The following is a 16,044-nucleotide window of genomic DNA, read 5'->3' as shown; positions in this document are numbered from 1 at the left end:
TGTCTGTGTTTACTTGTGGTGTGGTGTCTCCGTGTTTACTTGTGATCTGGTATGTGTCTGTGTGTTTACTTGTGGCCTGGTGTCTCTGTGTTTACTTGTGGTCTGGCATGTGTCTGTGTTTACTTGTGGTCTGGTATGTGTCTGTGTTTACTTGTGGTCATGTGTCTCTGTGTTTACTTGTGGTGTGGTGTCTCTGTGTTTACTTGTGGCCTGGTATGTGTCTGTGTTTACTTGTGGTGTGGTGTCTCTGTGTTTACTTGTGGTCTGGCATGTGTCTGTGTTTACTTGTGGTCTGGTATGTGTCTGTGTTTACTTGTGGTATGGTGTCTCTGTGTTTACTTGTGGTCTGGTATGTGTCTGTGTTTACTTGTGGTGTGGTGTCTCTGTGTTTACTTGTGGTCTGGCATGTGTCTGTGTTTACTTGTGGTCTGGTATGTGTCTGTGTTTACTTGTGGTATGGTGTCTCTGTGTTTACTTGTGGTGTGGTGTCTCTGTGTTTACTTGTGGACTGGTATGTGTCTGTGTTTACTTGTGGTCTGGTTTGTGTCTGTGTTTACTTGTGGTGTGGTGTCTCCGTGTTTACTTGTGATCTGGTTTGTCTCTCTGTAGACTGGTTTCTGAGGGACAGTGGACAGTAGCCATACAGCCGTCGTTCAAATGGTCAAGTTTCCTGTGTTTTCATGTTGTTAGTTAAATAATCCTCTTTCTTTTCTTCCTCATCTCCCTCCTCTGTCTTGCTCCCTCAGAGTATAGGTAAAGGCTCGTTGTGGTCCATAGATCCAGAGTACAGACACAACCTGATCCAGGCCTTGAAGAAGACCCCGTACCACCCCTACTCCCCGGGACTGGTTACCCCCTTCACATCTCCTCCCACCTCTCCTCAGCCATATCACAGGTAACTATACACCTCTCACTCTCTCTTTACTCCTCTCTCATCCCACCCTCCCTCCCTCCATCCATCCACCTCTCCTCAGGCATATCACAGGTAACTATACACCTCTCACTCTCTCTTTACTCATTCTATCTGTTCTTTTCATCCTCTCCCTTTACTCCTCCTATGTATCATTCCCCCCCTCCCTTGCTTTTCCCTCAGGCATATCACAGATAACCACACACCATCTCGCACATGTGCACGCACGTACATTACATGACCAAAAGTACAGTATGAGAACACCTGCTCGTCGAACATCTCATTCCAAAATCATGGGCATTAATATGGAGTTGGTGCCCCTCCTTTGCTGCTAGAACAGCCTCCACTCGTCTGGGAAGATGTTGGAATATCGCTGCAGGGACCTGTGCATCAATTCAGCCACAAAGGCATTAGAGATCGGGGCACGGATGTTGTGCGATTAGGACTGGCTTGCAGTTGGCATTCCAGTTCATCCCAAAGGAGTTCGATGGGGTTGAGGTCAGGGCTCTGTGCAGGCCAGTCAAGTTCTTCCACACTGATCTCAACAAACCATTTCTGTATGGACCTCGCTTTGAGCACGGTGGCATTGTCATTCTGAAACAGGGAAGGGCCTTCTCCACACTGTTGCCACAAAGTTGGAAGCACAGAATCTTCTAGAATGTCATTGTATGCTGTAGCATTAAGATTTCCCTTCACTGGAACTAAGGGGCATAGCCTGAACCATGAAAAACAGCCCCAGACCATTATTCCTCCTCCACCAAATTTTGCAGTTGGCAACTATGCATTCGAGCGGGCAGCGTTCTCCTGGCATCTGCCAAACCCAGATTCATCCATCGGACTGCCAGATGGTAAAGCGTGATTCATCATTCCAGAGAACATGTTTCCACTGCTCCAGAGTCCAATGGTGGTGAACTTTACACCACTCCAGCCGACGCTTGGCATTGCGCATGGTGATCTTAGGCTTGTGTGTGGTTGCTCGGCCATGGAAATCCATTTCATGAAGCTCCCGACGAACAGTTCTTGTGCTGACGTTGCTTCTAAAGGCAGTTTGGAACACGGTAGTGAGGGTTGCAACCGAGGACAGACCATTTTTACACACTATGTGCATCAGCACTCAGCGGTCCCGTTCTGTGAGCTTGTGTGGCCTACCACTTTGTGGCCGAGCCATTGTTGCTCCTAAATGTTTCCACTTCACAATAACAGCACTTACAGTACAGTTGACCGGGGCAGCTCTAGCAGGGCAGAAATTTGAAGAACTGACTTGTTTGGAAAGGTGGCATCCTATGACGGTGCCATGTTGAATGTCACTGAGCTCTTCAGTAAAGCCATTCTACTGCCAAGGTTTGTCATGGAGATTGCAAGGCTGTGTGCTCGATTTAATACACCTGTCAGCAACAGGTGTCGCTGAAATAGTCAAATCTACTCATTTGAAGGGATGTCCACACACTTTTGTATGCAGTATACTGCACGTACACACACACACACACACACACACACACACACACACACACACACACACACACACACACACACACACACACGCACACACACACACACACACACACACACACACACACACACACTTCCCCCATACACTCCCCTCGCACACTCTTTCCCTCTCTTTCCGCCCTCTTACTCCTCCTCCCTTCTGTCCTTTCTTCTCTCCCTCTCTTTTTGCCCTCCCCCCAATTTATCCTCCAACCAATTCTCCCATTTCATCTGCACATTCCTTTCCCTCCCTTCCCACATCCCCTTCTTTTTACCTGCCTCTATACTTCCCTGTTACCCCCACAACACCAAACCTCTCCCTCTCCTTTCCCTTCCTCTCCTGTTCTCTCTATTGCTCTTGTTTTCTCTGTTCTCTGGTCATCCCAGACGGTATGTCAGAGGGAATCACTATTAAGCTTCTAGAGATTTTTTCCTTTCTCTTCTTTACTCCTCCGACTCCCAGTTGGTCAGCCAGTCAGACAGTCGGTCAGCCAGTCAGACAGTCGGTCAGACAGTCGGTCAGCCAGTCAGACAGTCGGTCAGCCAGTCAGACAGTCGGTCAGCCAGTCAGACAGTTGGTCAGCCAGTCAGACAGTCGGTCAGCCAGTCAGACGGTGGGCAGGTTGGCTCGCAGAACCACTGGACTGTGTAAGATGGAATAGTTGGCTCGACGTAAAAGTGTAATTTCTAACAATGAGGGATGGGGAGGTTGAACAAATTGGACGATGGTAGGAAAAGGAAGATGTCCGTTTCTCCACTACATTATACAGCATGGAAGAGGGGAACAAAGGTGAATACATTTCCTATTGAGACTTTATCCTGGGAAGGACATACAGTTGAAGTCGGAAGTTTACATACACCTTAGCAAAATACATTTAAACTCAGTGTTTCACAATTCCTGACATTTAATCCTAGTAAAAATTCCCTGTCTTAGGTCCGTTAGGATAACCACTTTATTTTAAGAATGTGAAATGTCAGACTAATAGTAGAGAGAAAGATTTATTTCAGCTTTTATTTCTTTCATCACAATCCCAGTGGGTCAAAAGTTTACATACACTCAATTAGTATTTGGTAGCATTGCCTTTAAATTGAGTCAGGTTTGTAGGCCTCCTTGCTTGCACACACTTTTTCAGTTCTGCCCACACATTTTTACAGGATTGAGGTCAGGGCTTTGTGATGGTCACTCCAGTATATTGACTTGTCCTTAAGGCATTTTGCCACAACTTTGAGAGTATGCTTGGGGTCATTGTCCATTTGGAAGACACATTTGCGACCAAGCTTTAACTTCCTGACTGATGTCTTGAGATGTTGCATCAATATATCCACATAATTTTCCTCCTCATGACGCCATCAGTTTTGTGAAGTGCACCAGTCCCCACTCCAGCAAAGCACCCCCACAACATGATGCTGCCACCCCCGTGCTTCACGGTTGGGATGGTGTTCTTCGGCTTGCAAGCCTCCCCCTTTTTCCTCCAAACATGACGATGGTCAATATGGCCAAACAGTTCTATTTTTAGTTTCATCAGACCAGAGGACATTTCTCCAAAAAGTACAAACTTTGTCCCCATGTGCAGTTGCAAACTGTAGTCTGGCTTTTTTATGGCGGTTTTGGAGCAGTGGCTCCTTCCAAGCAGTTGATATGTACAGTCAACTTAGTGTATATAAACTTCTGACCCACTGGAATTGTGATACAGTGAACTATTGTCACATCCTGACCAGATTATTGGATATGGTAGTTTGGTCAGGACGTGGCAGAGGGTATTTGTTTTATATGGTTCGGGGGGTTATGTGTATGTAGAGGGGAATTGAATGTATGTGTTCCGGGGTTTTTGGTGTATGTTCTTGTTTTGGGTTTCTAGGTTTTCTAGGTTTTGTATTTCTTTGTTGGCCTGGTGTGGCTCTCAATCAGGAACAGCTGTACATCGTTGTTCCTGATTGGGAGTCATACTTAGGGAGCTTGTTTTCACATGTCTCTTTGTGGGTAGTTGTATTTTGCACTGCTGTTATTCTAGCCTGTGAAACTGTCGGTCTGTCGTTCTTTGTGTCTTGTTTTCACTTTAATTAAAATAAATAATGATGAGCACGCAACCCGCTGCGCCTTGGTCCCCTTCTCTCCTCAACGACGGCCCACCAAACACGGACCAAGCAGCGGAGGAAGGAGCAACGGGTGGACTGTCGTGAGTCATGGACTTGGGAGGAGATTCTGGCCGGAGAGGGCCCATGGAGGAAGTCTGGTGAGGACCGGGAACGCTACTGGGGAACACGGCTGGCGAGGAAGCCGGAGAGGCACCCCCAATAATTTTTTGGGGGGGGCACATGGGTAGTTTGGCTGGGCCAAGGGTGAGCCCTAAGCCAGCTCCCCGTGGTTATTATGGGGAACGTATGAAGTGGAGCACGCCGAGGTATGCTGAAGTGCGCACGATCTCACCCATACGCACGCACAGTCCGGTGTGAGTGATCCCAGCCCCTCGCAAGTGCCGTGCTATAGTGGGCATCCAGCCTGGTAGGAGGATGTCTGCGCAGCGCATCTGGTCACTGGTGCGCCTCCTAGGTCCAGGCTACCCTACGCCCACTCTACGCACGGCAACCATAAGGCCCCTGCACAGCCCAGTTCGCCCTGTACCAGCACTCTGCTCGTACAGGGCTACTAGTTCCATCCAGCCAGAACGGGTTGTGCAGGAGGTGCGATCGAGACCGCCAGTGCGTCTCCACGGCCTGGTATATCCAGTACCAGCACCACGCACCAGGCCTCCAGTGCGTCAGCCTAGTCCAACTCAGCCTGTTCCCGCTCCTCGCACTAGCCTTAAAGTGCATGCCTCCAGTCTGGTAGCTCCACTACCAGCCCCACGCATTAGGCTTCCAGTGCGTCAGCTCAGTCTCGAGCTTCCGGCAACAGTGTCCAGTCCAGAGTGTCCGGCAACAGTGTCCAGTCCAGAGTGTCCGGCAACAGTGTCCAGTCCAGAGTGTCCGGCAACAGTGTCCAGCCCAGAACCGAGTGAGTCTGCTTACAGCCCGGAGCTCCCAGAGTCGCCTTACAGTCCAGGGTCATCAGTGAATGGCCTCAGGCAGAGGATTTCAGTGGGGGTGGATGGGTCAGGTAGGGGACTGAGGCCTGAGCCGGAGCCACCTCCATTGTAGGAGGTTTGGGGAGGGGGGGTGTAGCATAGGAGCCATCGGTGACGGCAGCCACCCTCCCTTCCCTCCCTTTAGTTAGGGGTTTATTTTGGTTTTTTTTGTTGTGAGGTGCATCCGGGGGTCTGCACCTTTGGGGGGGTGGGGGTACTATCACGTTCTGACCAGAATAGGGGTTATTGGTTATGGTAGTTTGGTCAGGACGTGGCAGAGGGTGTTTGTTTTATATGGTTCGGGGGTTATGTGCATGTAGAGGGGAATTGTATTTATGTGTTCCGGGGTTTTTGGTGTATGTTCTTGTTTTGGGTTTCTAGGTTTTGTATTTCTTTGTTGGCCTGGTGTGGCTCTCAATCAGGAACAGCTGTACATCGTTGTTCCTGATTGGGAGTCATACTTAGGGAGCTTGTTTTCACCTGTCTCTTTGTGGGTAGTTGTATTTTGCACTGCTGTTATTCTAGCCTGTGAAACTGTCGGTCTTTGTGTCTTGTTTTCACTTTAATTAAAATAAATAATGATGAGCACGCAACCCGCTGCGCCTTGGTCCCCTTCTCTCTTCAACGACGGCCGTGACAACTATAAGTGAAATATTCTGTAAACAATTGTTGGAAAAATGACTTGCGTCATGCACAAAGTAGATGTCCTAACCGACTTGCCAAAACTATAGTTTGTTAACAAGAAATTTGTGGAGTGAATGAAAAACGAGTTTTAATGACTCCAACATAAGTGTATGTAAACTTACAACTTCAATTGTATGTGTGGACAAGGTTATTGGAGAGGAGAGCCAATTAAAAATTCTGTAGTCGGTAAAGAGCATGTGAAGAACAGGCATGTCTGTGAGGGGTATTGAGACAGTATCATGACTGTGTCCTTCAGTGAGGGGTATTGAGACAGTATCAATGTCAGGTCAAGGATGATGGTCAGTCTAAGAGAAAAGTGTGTTAGGGTATAGCCAGGCTCTACAGTATGTCTGGGTTGTTAGGGTATAGCCAGGCTCTACAGTATGTCTGGGTTGTTAGGGTATAACCAGGCTCTACAGTATGTCTGGGTTGTTAGGGTATAGCCTGGCTCTACAGTATATCTGGGTTGTTAGGGTATAACCAGGCTCTACAGTATGTCTGGGTTGTTAGGGTATAGCCTGGCTCTACAGTATATCTGGGTTGTTAGGGTATAGCCAGGCTCTACAGTATGTCTGGGTTGTTAGGGTATAGCCAGGCTCTACAGTATATCTGGGTTGTTAGGGTATAGCCAGGCTCTACAGTATATCTGGGTTGTTAGGGTATAGCCAGGCTCTACAGTATGTCTGGGTTGTTAGGGTATAGCCAGGCTCTACAGTATATCTGGGTTGTTAGGGTATAGCCAGGCTCTACAGTATGTCTGGGTTGTTAGGGTATAACCAGGCTCTACAGTATGTCTGGGTTGTTAGGGTATTGCCAGGCTCTATAGTATGTCTGGGTTGTTAGGGTATAGCCAGGCTCTACAGTATGTCTGGGTTGTTAGGGTATTGCCAGGCTCTACAGTATATCTGGGTTGTTAGGGTATAGCCTGGCTCTACAGTATATCTGGGTTGTTAGGGTATAGCCAGGCTCTACAGTATATCTGGGTTGTTAGGGTATAGCCAGGCTCTACAGTATATCTGGGTTGTTAGGGTCAAGGTGTTGCAATACATCACATCCAGAACATTTAGGGGTTCTATGGGGCGGAAAGAGGAAGTGAGAAAGAGTAGAGCATGCTGGGTATCTGTTCAGCAACCAGGCACATTCCTTCACACCCCATAGGCATCTGGATGGGGAGAGGGGGAGGAGGGAAGAGGGAGTCTCGAGGGAAGTAGAGGGAGAGAGGGAGGACGAGGGCTGAATGACCGTCTGCCACGAGTTAGCTCCTCACGAACCGATTAATGCACTGGTTGCTAGGCGACGGGAACGCCTACATGGCAACACATGGGCTGAGACTGGTGCAGCCGCACCACATAGCTATTTGTTTCCTGGCGCAAGAAGGGGAGAGAGAGAGAGAGAGAGAGAATGATACACAGAGGGAACTGAACATGTGAGTGAGACTTCTGTGAACAAAATACTGATCTCCATCTTCTGTGTGTGTGAATATCTGTGAAGACGAATACAATCATTAGTCACTATCTGCTCCATTAGCAGCTTAATAATCTCGAGAGGTGTGTGTGTGTCTGTGTGCTGTGTGTGACTGTATTCACCTGCAAATGTGTGTGTGTGCGTGTGTGAGTGTGTGCTATATGTGTCTGTTTGTCTATTTGTTATGTGCTTGTGTGCGTGTTTGCGACTGTGTGCGTCCATGTGTATGTGTGTGCATCCGTGCAAGCTCGTTTGTGTGTGTGTTGGGGGCCCGTCATGAGAAATCACCTCTGTGGACCACATCAGTTGGGCTGTAATTCTCTGTGGTAATCATAGGGATAGATTAATAGCAATGCAAGGGCTTCCAGGAATATAATCACTGTAATCAGAATCAGTGGCTTATGGGCTAAAACCCCAGCTTTCATTTCAGTTTGTCTGGTCTCAAAAAGCCTCTATTCTCTACATACAGTGTTTTCCCCAAGCACATGGAGTTTCCAGCCCAATAGAAATAGTAGCCAGCCAGGGAGTTCCAGGCTGGGGGGGGGTCCGGGGTGACATGCCCCCTTGAAAAAAATATCAGAACAAGCTATTTTGATGGTCTCTGGTACATTCTAATGTCTTTAATTCCATCTGAAATACACAGCTAAATTATTGAATACTTTAACAACTTTACCTCACAGAATGGTTAAATTAATTTTGGTATTGAGTAGAAAGACATGACTATAGAAATAAAATGAATGAAAATGAAATCAGAGAGACAGTATGAATTCGGCTTGTTTTTAGTTATTTTGGATATCGTCTAAGCCTATACAATCAGCACTATTTTCTAAGTAAGACAACCTTTTTTAACATTAAACCTTTAGATTAAAGTCATATTTACTGCAAGATAGTAATTGCTATAATGATGTTTGTTCTTCAAATTATGTATTTTATTGGGTTAGGGAACCAATGTGTCATTTTTTTATTTGGGTGATCTAACCCTTTAACAGTCAATCACTGTGGTTGGGATTGCCAGGGAATGGGGTAGGTTGTTTGTGAGTCACAGAGTTGGTAGGGTTACAGACCTGTCAATCAATCACTGTGGGTGGGACTATGAGGGAAGGCGGATGATTAGTAATCTAGTCAGAAAAACGAGTCTAATCTACTCTTTCAATGTAATTTGTTTTGGCAAAAATCTAAGAAAAAGGTTATGTTCTGTCAACATGGATTCACTGTGGAGAAACATCATACAGTGAACATGTAAAATGTTGGTCCCATGTTTCATGTGCTGAAATAAAAATTCCCAGAAATATTCCGTTCACACAAAAAGTGTATTTATCTCAAATGCTGTGCACAAATGTGTTTACATCCCTGTTAGTGAGCATTTGTCCATTGCCAAGATAATCCATCCACCCGACAGGTGTGGCATATCAAGAAGCTAATTAAACATCATGATCATTACACAGGTGCACCTTGTGCTGGGACAATGAAAGGCCACTCTAAAATGTGCAGATGTCACACAACACAATGCCACAGATGTCTCAAGTTTTGAGAGAGCGGGCAATTGGCATGCTGTTGTTGCCAGATAATTTAATGTTAATTTCTCTACCATATGCCACCTCAAACATCATTTTAGAGAATTTAGCAGTACATCCAAACCACATGCATATCTGCATATCTGTATTCCCAGTCATGTAAAATCCATAGATTAGGGCCTAATGAATTTATTTCAATTGACTGATTTCCTTATATCAACTGTAACTCAGTAAAATCTTTGATGTTGACTTTATGTTTTTGTTCAGTATAGAATGACAGGAAAATGGCCCAAAAAAATCAGGGGGAGTTCCCCCAGACCCCTCACTTTTATACAACATCAGGCGCATAGACCTAAAGCTTTGATTGAAGAATGAAGCATGTGTTAAATATGGGCTTTACTACACAGAAAGCAGCAGTTGACTACTTCATCGTCAACACCTTATACAATACATGCATGTTTTGTTCAATCAAGTTCATATTTATATCAAAAACAGCTTTTTACATTAGCATGTGATGTTCAGAACTAACATACCCACCGCAAACTTCCGGTGAATTTACTAAATTACTCACGATAAACGTTCACAAAAAACATAACAATTATTTTAAGAATGATAAATACAGAACTCCTTTATGCAATCGCGGTGTCAGATTTTAAAATAGCTTTTCGGTGGAAGCACATTTTGCAATATTCTGAGTAGATAGCCCGGCCATCACGGCTAGCTAATTTGACACCAACCAAGTTTGGCCCTCACCAAACTCAGATTTACTATAAGAAAAATTGGATTACCTTTGCTGTTCTTCGTCAGAATGCACTCCCAGGACTTCTACTTCAACAACAAATGTTGTTTTTGTTCGAAATAAACCATAGTTATATCCAAATAGCTCCGTTTTGTTCGTGTGTTCAAGTCACTATCCGAAGGGTGACGCGCCGGCGCATTTCGTGACAAAAGATTTCAAAATATTCCATTACCGTACTTCGAAGCATGTCAAACGCTGTTCAAAATACATTTTTATGCTATTTTTTTCGTAAAATAGCGATAATATTCCAACTGGGCGACGTTGTGTTCATTCAAACACTGAACGAAAAAAATGGAGTCGTCTCGTGCATGCGCGCCTCAGTGTCATTGTTCTCAGAAGGACCACTCACAAAAAACCCTGCTGTTTTTCGCCCAGAGACTGGAGAGCTCTCATTCCACTTTCTGGTGCCTTCCTAGAGCCAATGGAAGCCTTAGAAAATGTCACGTTACAGCAGAGATGCTGTATTTTTGATAGAGATGCCCTAGAAGGAGAACAAATGGTCAGACAGGGCACTTCCTGTATAGAATCTTCTCAGGTTTTGGCCTGCCATATGAGTTCTGTTATACTCACAGACACCATTCAAACAGTTTTAGAAACTTTAGAGTGTCTTCTATCCAAATCTACTAATTATATGCACATTCTAGTTTCTGGGTAGGAGTAGTAACCAGATTAAATCGGGTACGTTTTTTTTATCTGGCCGTGAAAATACTGCCCCCTATCCCAAACAGGTTAATCAAATCACTAGGCCTATATCAATATCTTAAATAATACCATTTAAGTATCATTATCTTTCACAACCTTCAATCTGTTTTATTTTTATCATATTTTTGACCAGAATGAGTCTCTCTCTCCACTACCTATGTTCCTGCAGTGAGAATTAAGCATCTTCATCAAATGTTTTTATAATTTATCTGCAGATAATTGCCAAAAAGCAGTGGTATGCAAATTAGGTATGCAAATTAAAGAGCCAAATGAACGTCTCGCTAACCGATGCGATTCGGTTCCCAACCTTCACCTAAAAGATCTGTTAACAAAAAAGAGCCAATCGTTCGCGACCAACCCATCACTAGCCTACACTGACGAGACACTTTACGGTCACTGGCATCTGGTGAGTTGCGCTGTTTTTTGTTGCAGCTAGCTTGCTGTTAGATATCTCTTTAAAAATAATGACTGTGAAACATTTAAACTTTAGATGATAGGTTAGTGAGATGGTGATGAAATGCATTTGCAATGGGAAGTGATAGCTAGTTTGTTAATTTTTGGGGGGAATGAAATGGTTGTGCTTTTTGTATAGTTCTGATTTTATGGGGCCTACTGTAGTGAATGGGCTGCTGATTCTTTAAAACTTCTAATGGATCCCTTCGCGCGCCAATCCCGTTAGCGGGATCGATTTGACAACACCCAGTGAAATTGCAGCACGGCAAATTCAAAACAGAAATATTCATAATAATAATTCATAAATCATACAAGTGTTATACATCGGTTTAAACATTAACTTCTGGTTAATCCAGCCACAGTGTCAGATTTCAAAAAGGCTTTATGGCGAAAGCAAACCATGCGATTATCTGAGGACAGCACCCCGCATACAAATGCATGACAAACATTTTTCAACCAGGGAGGTGCGACACGAAAGTCAGAAATAACTATATAATTCATGCCTTACCTTTGAAGATCTTCTTCTGTTGGCACTCCAATATGTCACAGAAACATCACAAATGGTCCTTTTGTTCGATAAATTCCTTCGTTATATCCCCAAAATGTCCATTTATTTGGCGCCTTTGATTCAGAAAATACACCGGTTCCAACTCGCCCAACATGACTACAAAATATCTAATAAGTTACATGTGAACTTGATCCAAACATTTCAAACAACTTTCCGAATCCAACTTTAGGTATTTTAAAACATAAATAATCGATAACATTTAAGACGGAATGTACTGTGTTCAATAGCGGATAAATGAAAGTGGAGCGAGTTCCAGGTCGCACGCCCCAAACAAAAAAGTACACTTGGCTTGACACTCAGAAAGGAAAGGGCTACTTCTTCATTTCTCAAAGGAAAAACATCAACCAATTTCTAAAGACTGTTGATATCTAGTGGAAGCCATAGGAACTGCAACCAGGTGCCTCATAAATCTAGTTCCCCATAGAAAACCAATTGAAAACACAGTGATCTCAATTTTTATTTTCCCTGGATGGTTTGTCCTCTGGGTTTTGCCTGCCAAATAAGTTCTGTTATACTCATAGACATGATTTTTACATTTTTTTCTATCTAAATCTACCAATTACATGCATATTCAAGCTACTGGGCCTGAGAAACAGGCAGTTTACTTTGGGCATGCTTTTCATCCGGACGTGAAAATACTGCCCCCTAGCCCAAAGAGGATAAACTATTAGCATTATTTGATGCTGTGTGTGACTGCTGTTGCCTGTCTATCAGCCGTGTCTACAGTTGAAGTCGGAAGTTTACATACACTTAGGTTGAAGTCATTAAAACTCGTATTTCAACCACTCCACAAATTTCTTGTTAACAAACTATAGTTTTGGAAAGTTGGTTAGGACGTCTACTTTGTGCATGACACAAGTCATGTTTACAACAATTGTTTACAGACAGATTATTTCACTATATCACAATTCCAGTGGGTCAGAAGTTTACATACACTAAGTTGACTGTACCTATAAACAGCTTGGAAAAATTTAGAAAATGATGTCATGGCTTTAAACGCTTCTGATAGGCTAATTGAAATAATTTGAGTCAATTGGAGGTGTACCTATGGATGTATTTCAAGGCTTACCTTCAAACTCAGTGCCTCTTTGCTTGACATCATGGGAAAATCAAAAGAAATGAGCCAAGACTTCAGAAAAGAATTGTAGACCTCCACAAGTCTGGTTCATCCTTGGGAGCAATTTCCAAACCCCTGAAGGTACCACGTTCATCTGTACAAACAATATTACGTAAGTATAAACACCATGGGACCACGCAGCCATCATACCGCTCAGGAAGGAGACGCATTCTGTCTCCTAGAGATGAACATACTTTGGTGCGAAAAGTGCAAATCAATCCCAGAACGACACAAAAGACCTTGTGAAGATGCTGGAGGAAACAGGTACAAAATAATCCATATCCACAGTAAAATGAGTCCTATATCGACATAACCTGAAAGGCCGCTCAGCAAGGAAGAAGTCACTCCTCCAAAACCACCATAAAAAAGCCAGACTACGATTTGCAACTGCACATGGGGACAAAGATTGTACTTTTTGGAGAAATGTCCTCCGGTCTGATGAAACAAAAATATAACTGTTTGGCCATAATGACCATCGTTATGTTTGGAGGAAAAAGGGAGAGACTTGCAAGCCGAAGAACAGCATCCCAACCGTGAAGCACGGGAGTGGCAACATCATGTTGTGCTTTGCTGCAGGAGGGACTGGTGCACTTCACAAAATAGATGGCATCATGAGGCAGGACAAGTGTTTGGATATATTGAAGCAACATCTCAAGACATCAGTCAGGAAGTTAAAGCTTGGTCGCAAATGGGTCTTCCAAATGGACAATGACCCCAAACATTGTTCCAAATTTGTGGCAAAATGGCTTAAGGACAACAAAGTCAAGGTATTGGAGTGGCCATCACAACGCCCTGACCTCAATCCTATGGAAAATGTGTGGGCATAACTGAAAAAGTGTGTGCGAGCAAGGAGGCCTACACACCGGACTCAGTTACACCAGCTCTGTCAGGATGAATTGGCATAAAAAAATAACACAGGTGCAGAGAGGCAGGACAGACGGACAGCACAGTGTTTCCCTGACATTGCTGGCTTTGTGACTGACACGCGCCTGTCCTATCAATAGATCACTAGAAGATGTATATCGTTCATTCTAGCAGACATGGCTACAGACTTTTCTGACAAGCGAATTAAAAAGTTTAAATGAAAAGAAGTTATTTCGTGAGGTGGAAAAGAGAAAACGCTGTATATAAGGCAGTACTTTTGACCAGAGCCCTGGTAATACGGTGCAATTTCGGACGCACACTTTCTGTCTGTCTGAAGCAGCCTGCAGCAGAGCTTACATGGCCAAATGATTAACCATCACTCTCTCTCTCCTCCCTCTCTCTCCATCCCTCCCTCCTCTCTCTATCTCGCTCTCTCTCTCCTCAGTCCTCTACTTTGGCCAAGGAGTCCCTTCTTCAGGAAGAATGGAGTTCTCTTACAAGGTAGGGTACCATTCAGCATTGCTTTGTCTTTTGTGTGTGTCTGTATCTCTCTCTCCCTCTCTCTCTTCCTCTCTCTCTCCCTCTCCCTCTCTGTCTCTGTCCCTCCCTCTCTCTCTCTCTCTCTCTCCCTCTCTCTCTCTCTCTCTCTCTCTCTTTCCTCACACTCTCTCTTTCTCTCTCTATCATCTCAGATGCCAACTCCTGTGTTATCCGGAGTTCTGAATTATTTTTTAGAAGGCACCTTGAGAATACCAAGTGCTGCGTCCTGACACTTGACAACATTCCAGAGGATGCTTCTGTTTGAGTGGGCATTTGCAAGTAAAGCAATCTGATCTGAAGCTTGGGAAGGCATCCTGTGATTTTTTTCCCCCACCTCCACTTTATCTCTCTATCCCCCTCTCGCCTTTCTATCTCCCTTCACTTTCCATTGCTCATCACTTTCCCTCCCTCCCTCCCTCCCTCCTTCTCCTCTCTCTCTCTCTCTCTCTCTCTCTCTCTCTCCCATCCTCCTCATCACTTCTCTCTCTTTTCACTTTCTCTCCCTCTCCTTGACTTCCTCTCCCTCTCTCCTCCCTCTCTTCTGTTCCTTGTGGGCTGGCTGGCAGTTTAAATGGACATTCAATCCCAATCACAGTCTATTTTGAGAGTACAGTGGGACAGCGGTGCTCTAAATGGAGGGAAATGGATACATTAGATGTCTGGTCCGTGTCCTCCATCCTCTCCACCACCATGCCTTGGCCGTGATAATGGAGTAATGGTCAAGGAGCCCATGCAGAGAGTGTCTGAGGGGCCCGGCCTCTCTACAGACCAACCTGTGACTGATGGGTCTAGAGGATGGGAGGGAGGGGTGAGGAGTTAGAAAGGATGGATAAAGAAGTTGGGTAGATAGTTAACAGATAGCAAGGGAGAGAGAGAGGGAGGGTGATAAACAGGAAGAGAGACAGAGAGGTCAGATACAGTATAGTACAGTGGAGGCTACTCAGAGGAGGAAGGGGAGGACCATCCTCCTCAGTGAATTTTCATTCCACAAATTCTGTTGAAAAACGTTTCTTAAACGGAAAGAAACGGAACGAAATGGGGATAAACATACCAGAATTTGTCCAAAAGAAACTCTCGTTTGCAACTGTTGATTACTAATGATTACACCCTAGATCAGCTAGATGCAGGCAAGAGTGTGCAAGTTGGTATTGAATGTGTCACCTACATTGTAAAATTTCATTCATAGACTAGGTTGTAGCAACCTCATGATGGGTATTGGGAAAATGACAGTATCATGTAGTAGCCTAAACCTATCGTTACATTGAACTGGGTGAATGGAATATGAATGACAGTCTTCCAATATGCTGTAATAGAAAAAAGACCATGCTCATGAAAAAGAGAATTGTCCTCCCTCTTCTTAAATGGCACTGACCGCCACTGGTTTAGTAGTGGACAGAGGACAGACACTTTTACCTAAATTAAATTCCATTCAAGAAGCTTTATTGGCATGGAAAGTGTAAGAACTTACATTACGCTATCAGCTCACTATCCCAGTCCCACAGCTCACTATCCCAGTCCCACAGCTCACTATCCCAGTTCCACAGCTCAATGTCCCAGTCCCAGAGCTCAATGTCCCAGTCCCAGAGCTCAATGTCCCAGTCCCACAGTTCACTATCCCAGTCCCACAGCTCAATGTCCCAGTCCCACAGTTCACTATCCCAGTTCCACAGTTCACTATCCCAGTCCCACAGCTCAATGTCCCAGTCCCACAGTTCACTATCCCAGTCCCACAGCTCACTATCCCAGTTCCACAGTTCACTATCCCAGTCCCACAGCTCAATGTCCCAGTCCCACAGTTCACTATCCCAGTCCCACAGCTCAATGTCCCAGTCCCACAGTTCCCTATCCCAGTCCCACAGCTCACTATCCCAGTCCC

At 44.7% G+C, this 16,044-nt stretch overlaps 1 protein-coding gene across 1 annotated transcript in view; it reads left to right on the top strand.

Annotated features, from left to right (window-relative positions):
- The window catches only part of LOC115158350 (forkhead box protein N3), an 88,710-nt gene that overhangs the window by 52,387 nt on the left and 20,279 nt on the right, over window positions 1–16,044 (top strand). The window contains exons 3-4 of the mRNA XM_029707226.1: window positions 747–895; window positions 14,074–14,129. Of these exons, the coding sequence (XP_029563086.1) occupies window positions 747–895; window positions 14,074–14,129 (205 nt within the window). The remainder of the gene's footprint in view (window positions 1–746; window positions 896–14,073; window positions 14,130–16,044) is intronic.

Source organism: Salmo trutta, chromosome 1 (genome assembly GCF_901001165.1).
Source record: "Salmo trutta chromosome 1, fSalTru1.1, whole genome shotgun sequence".
Lineage (NCBI taxonomy): Eukaryota > Metazoa > Chordata > Actinopteri > Salmoniformes > Salmonidae > Salmo > Salmo trutta.
The sequence above is the reverse complement of the archived record's forward strand: the minus strand, read 5'-3'. Positions and strand labels throughout refer to the sequence as shown.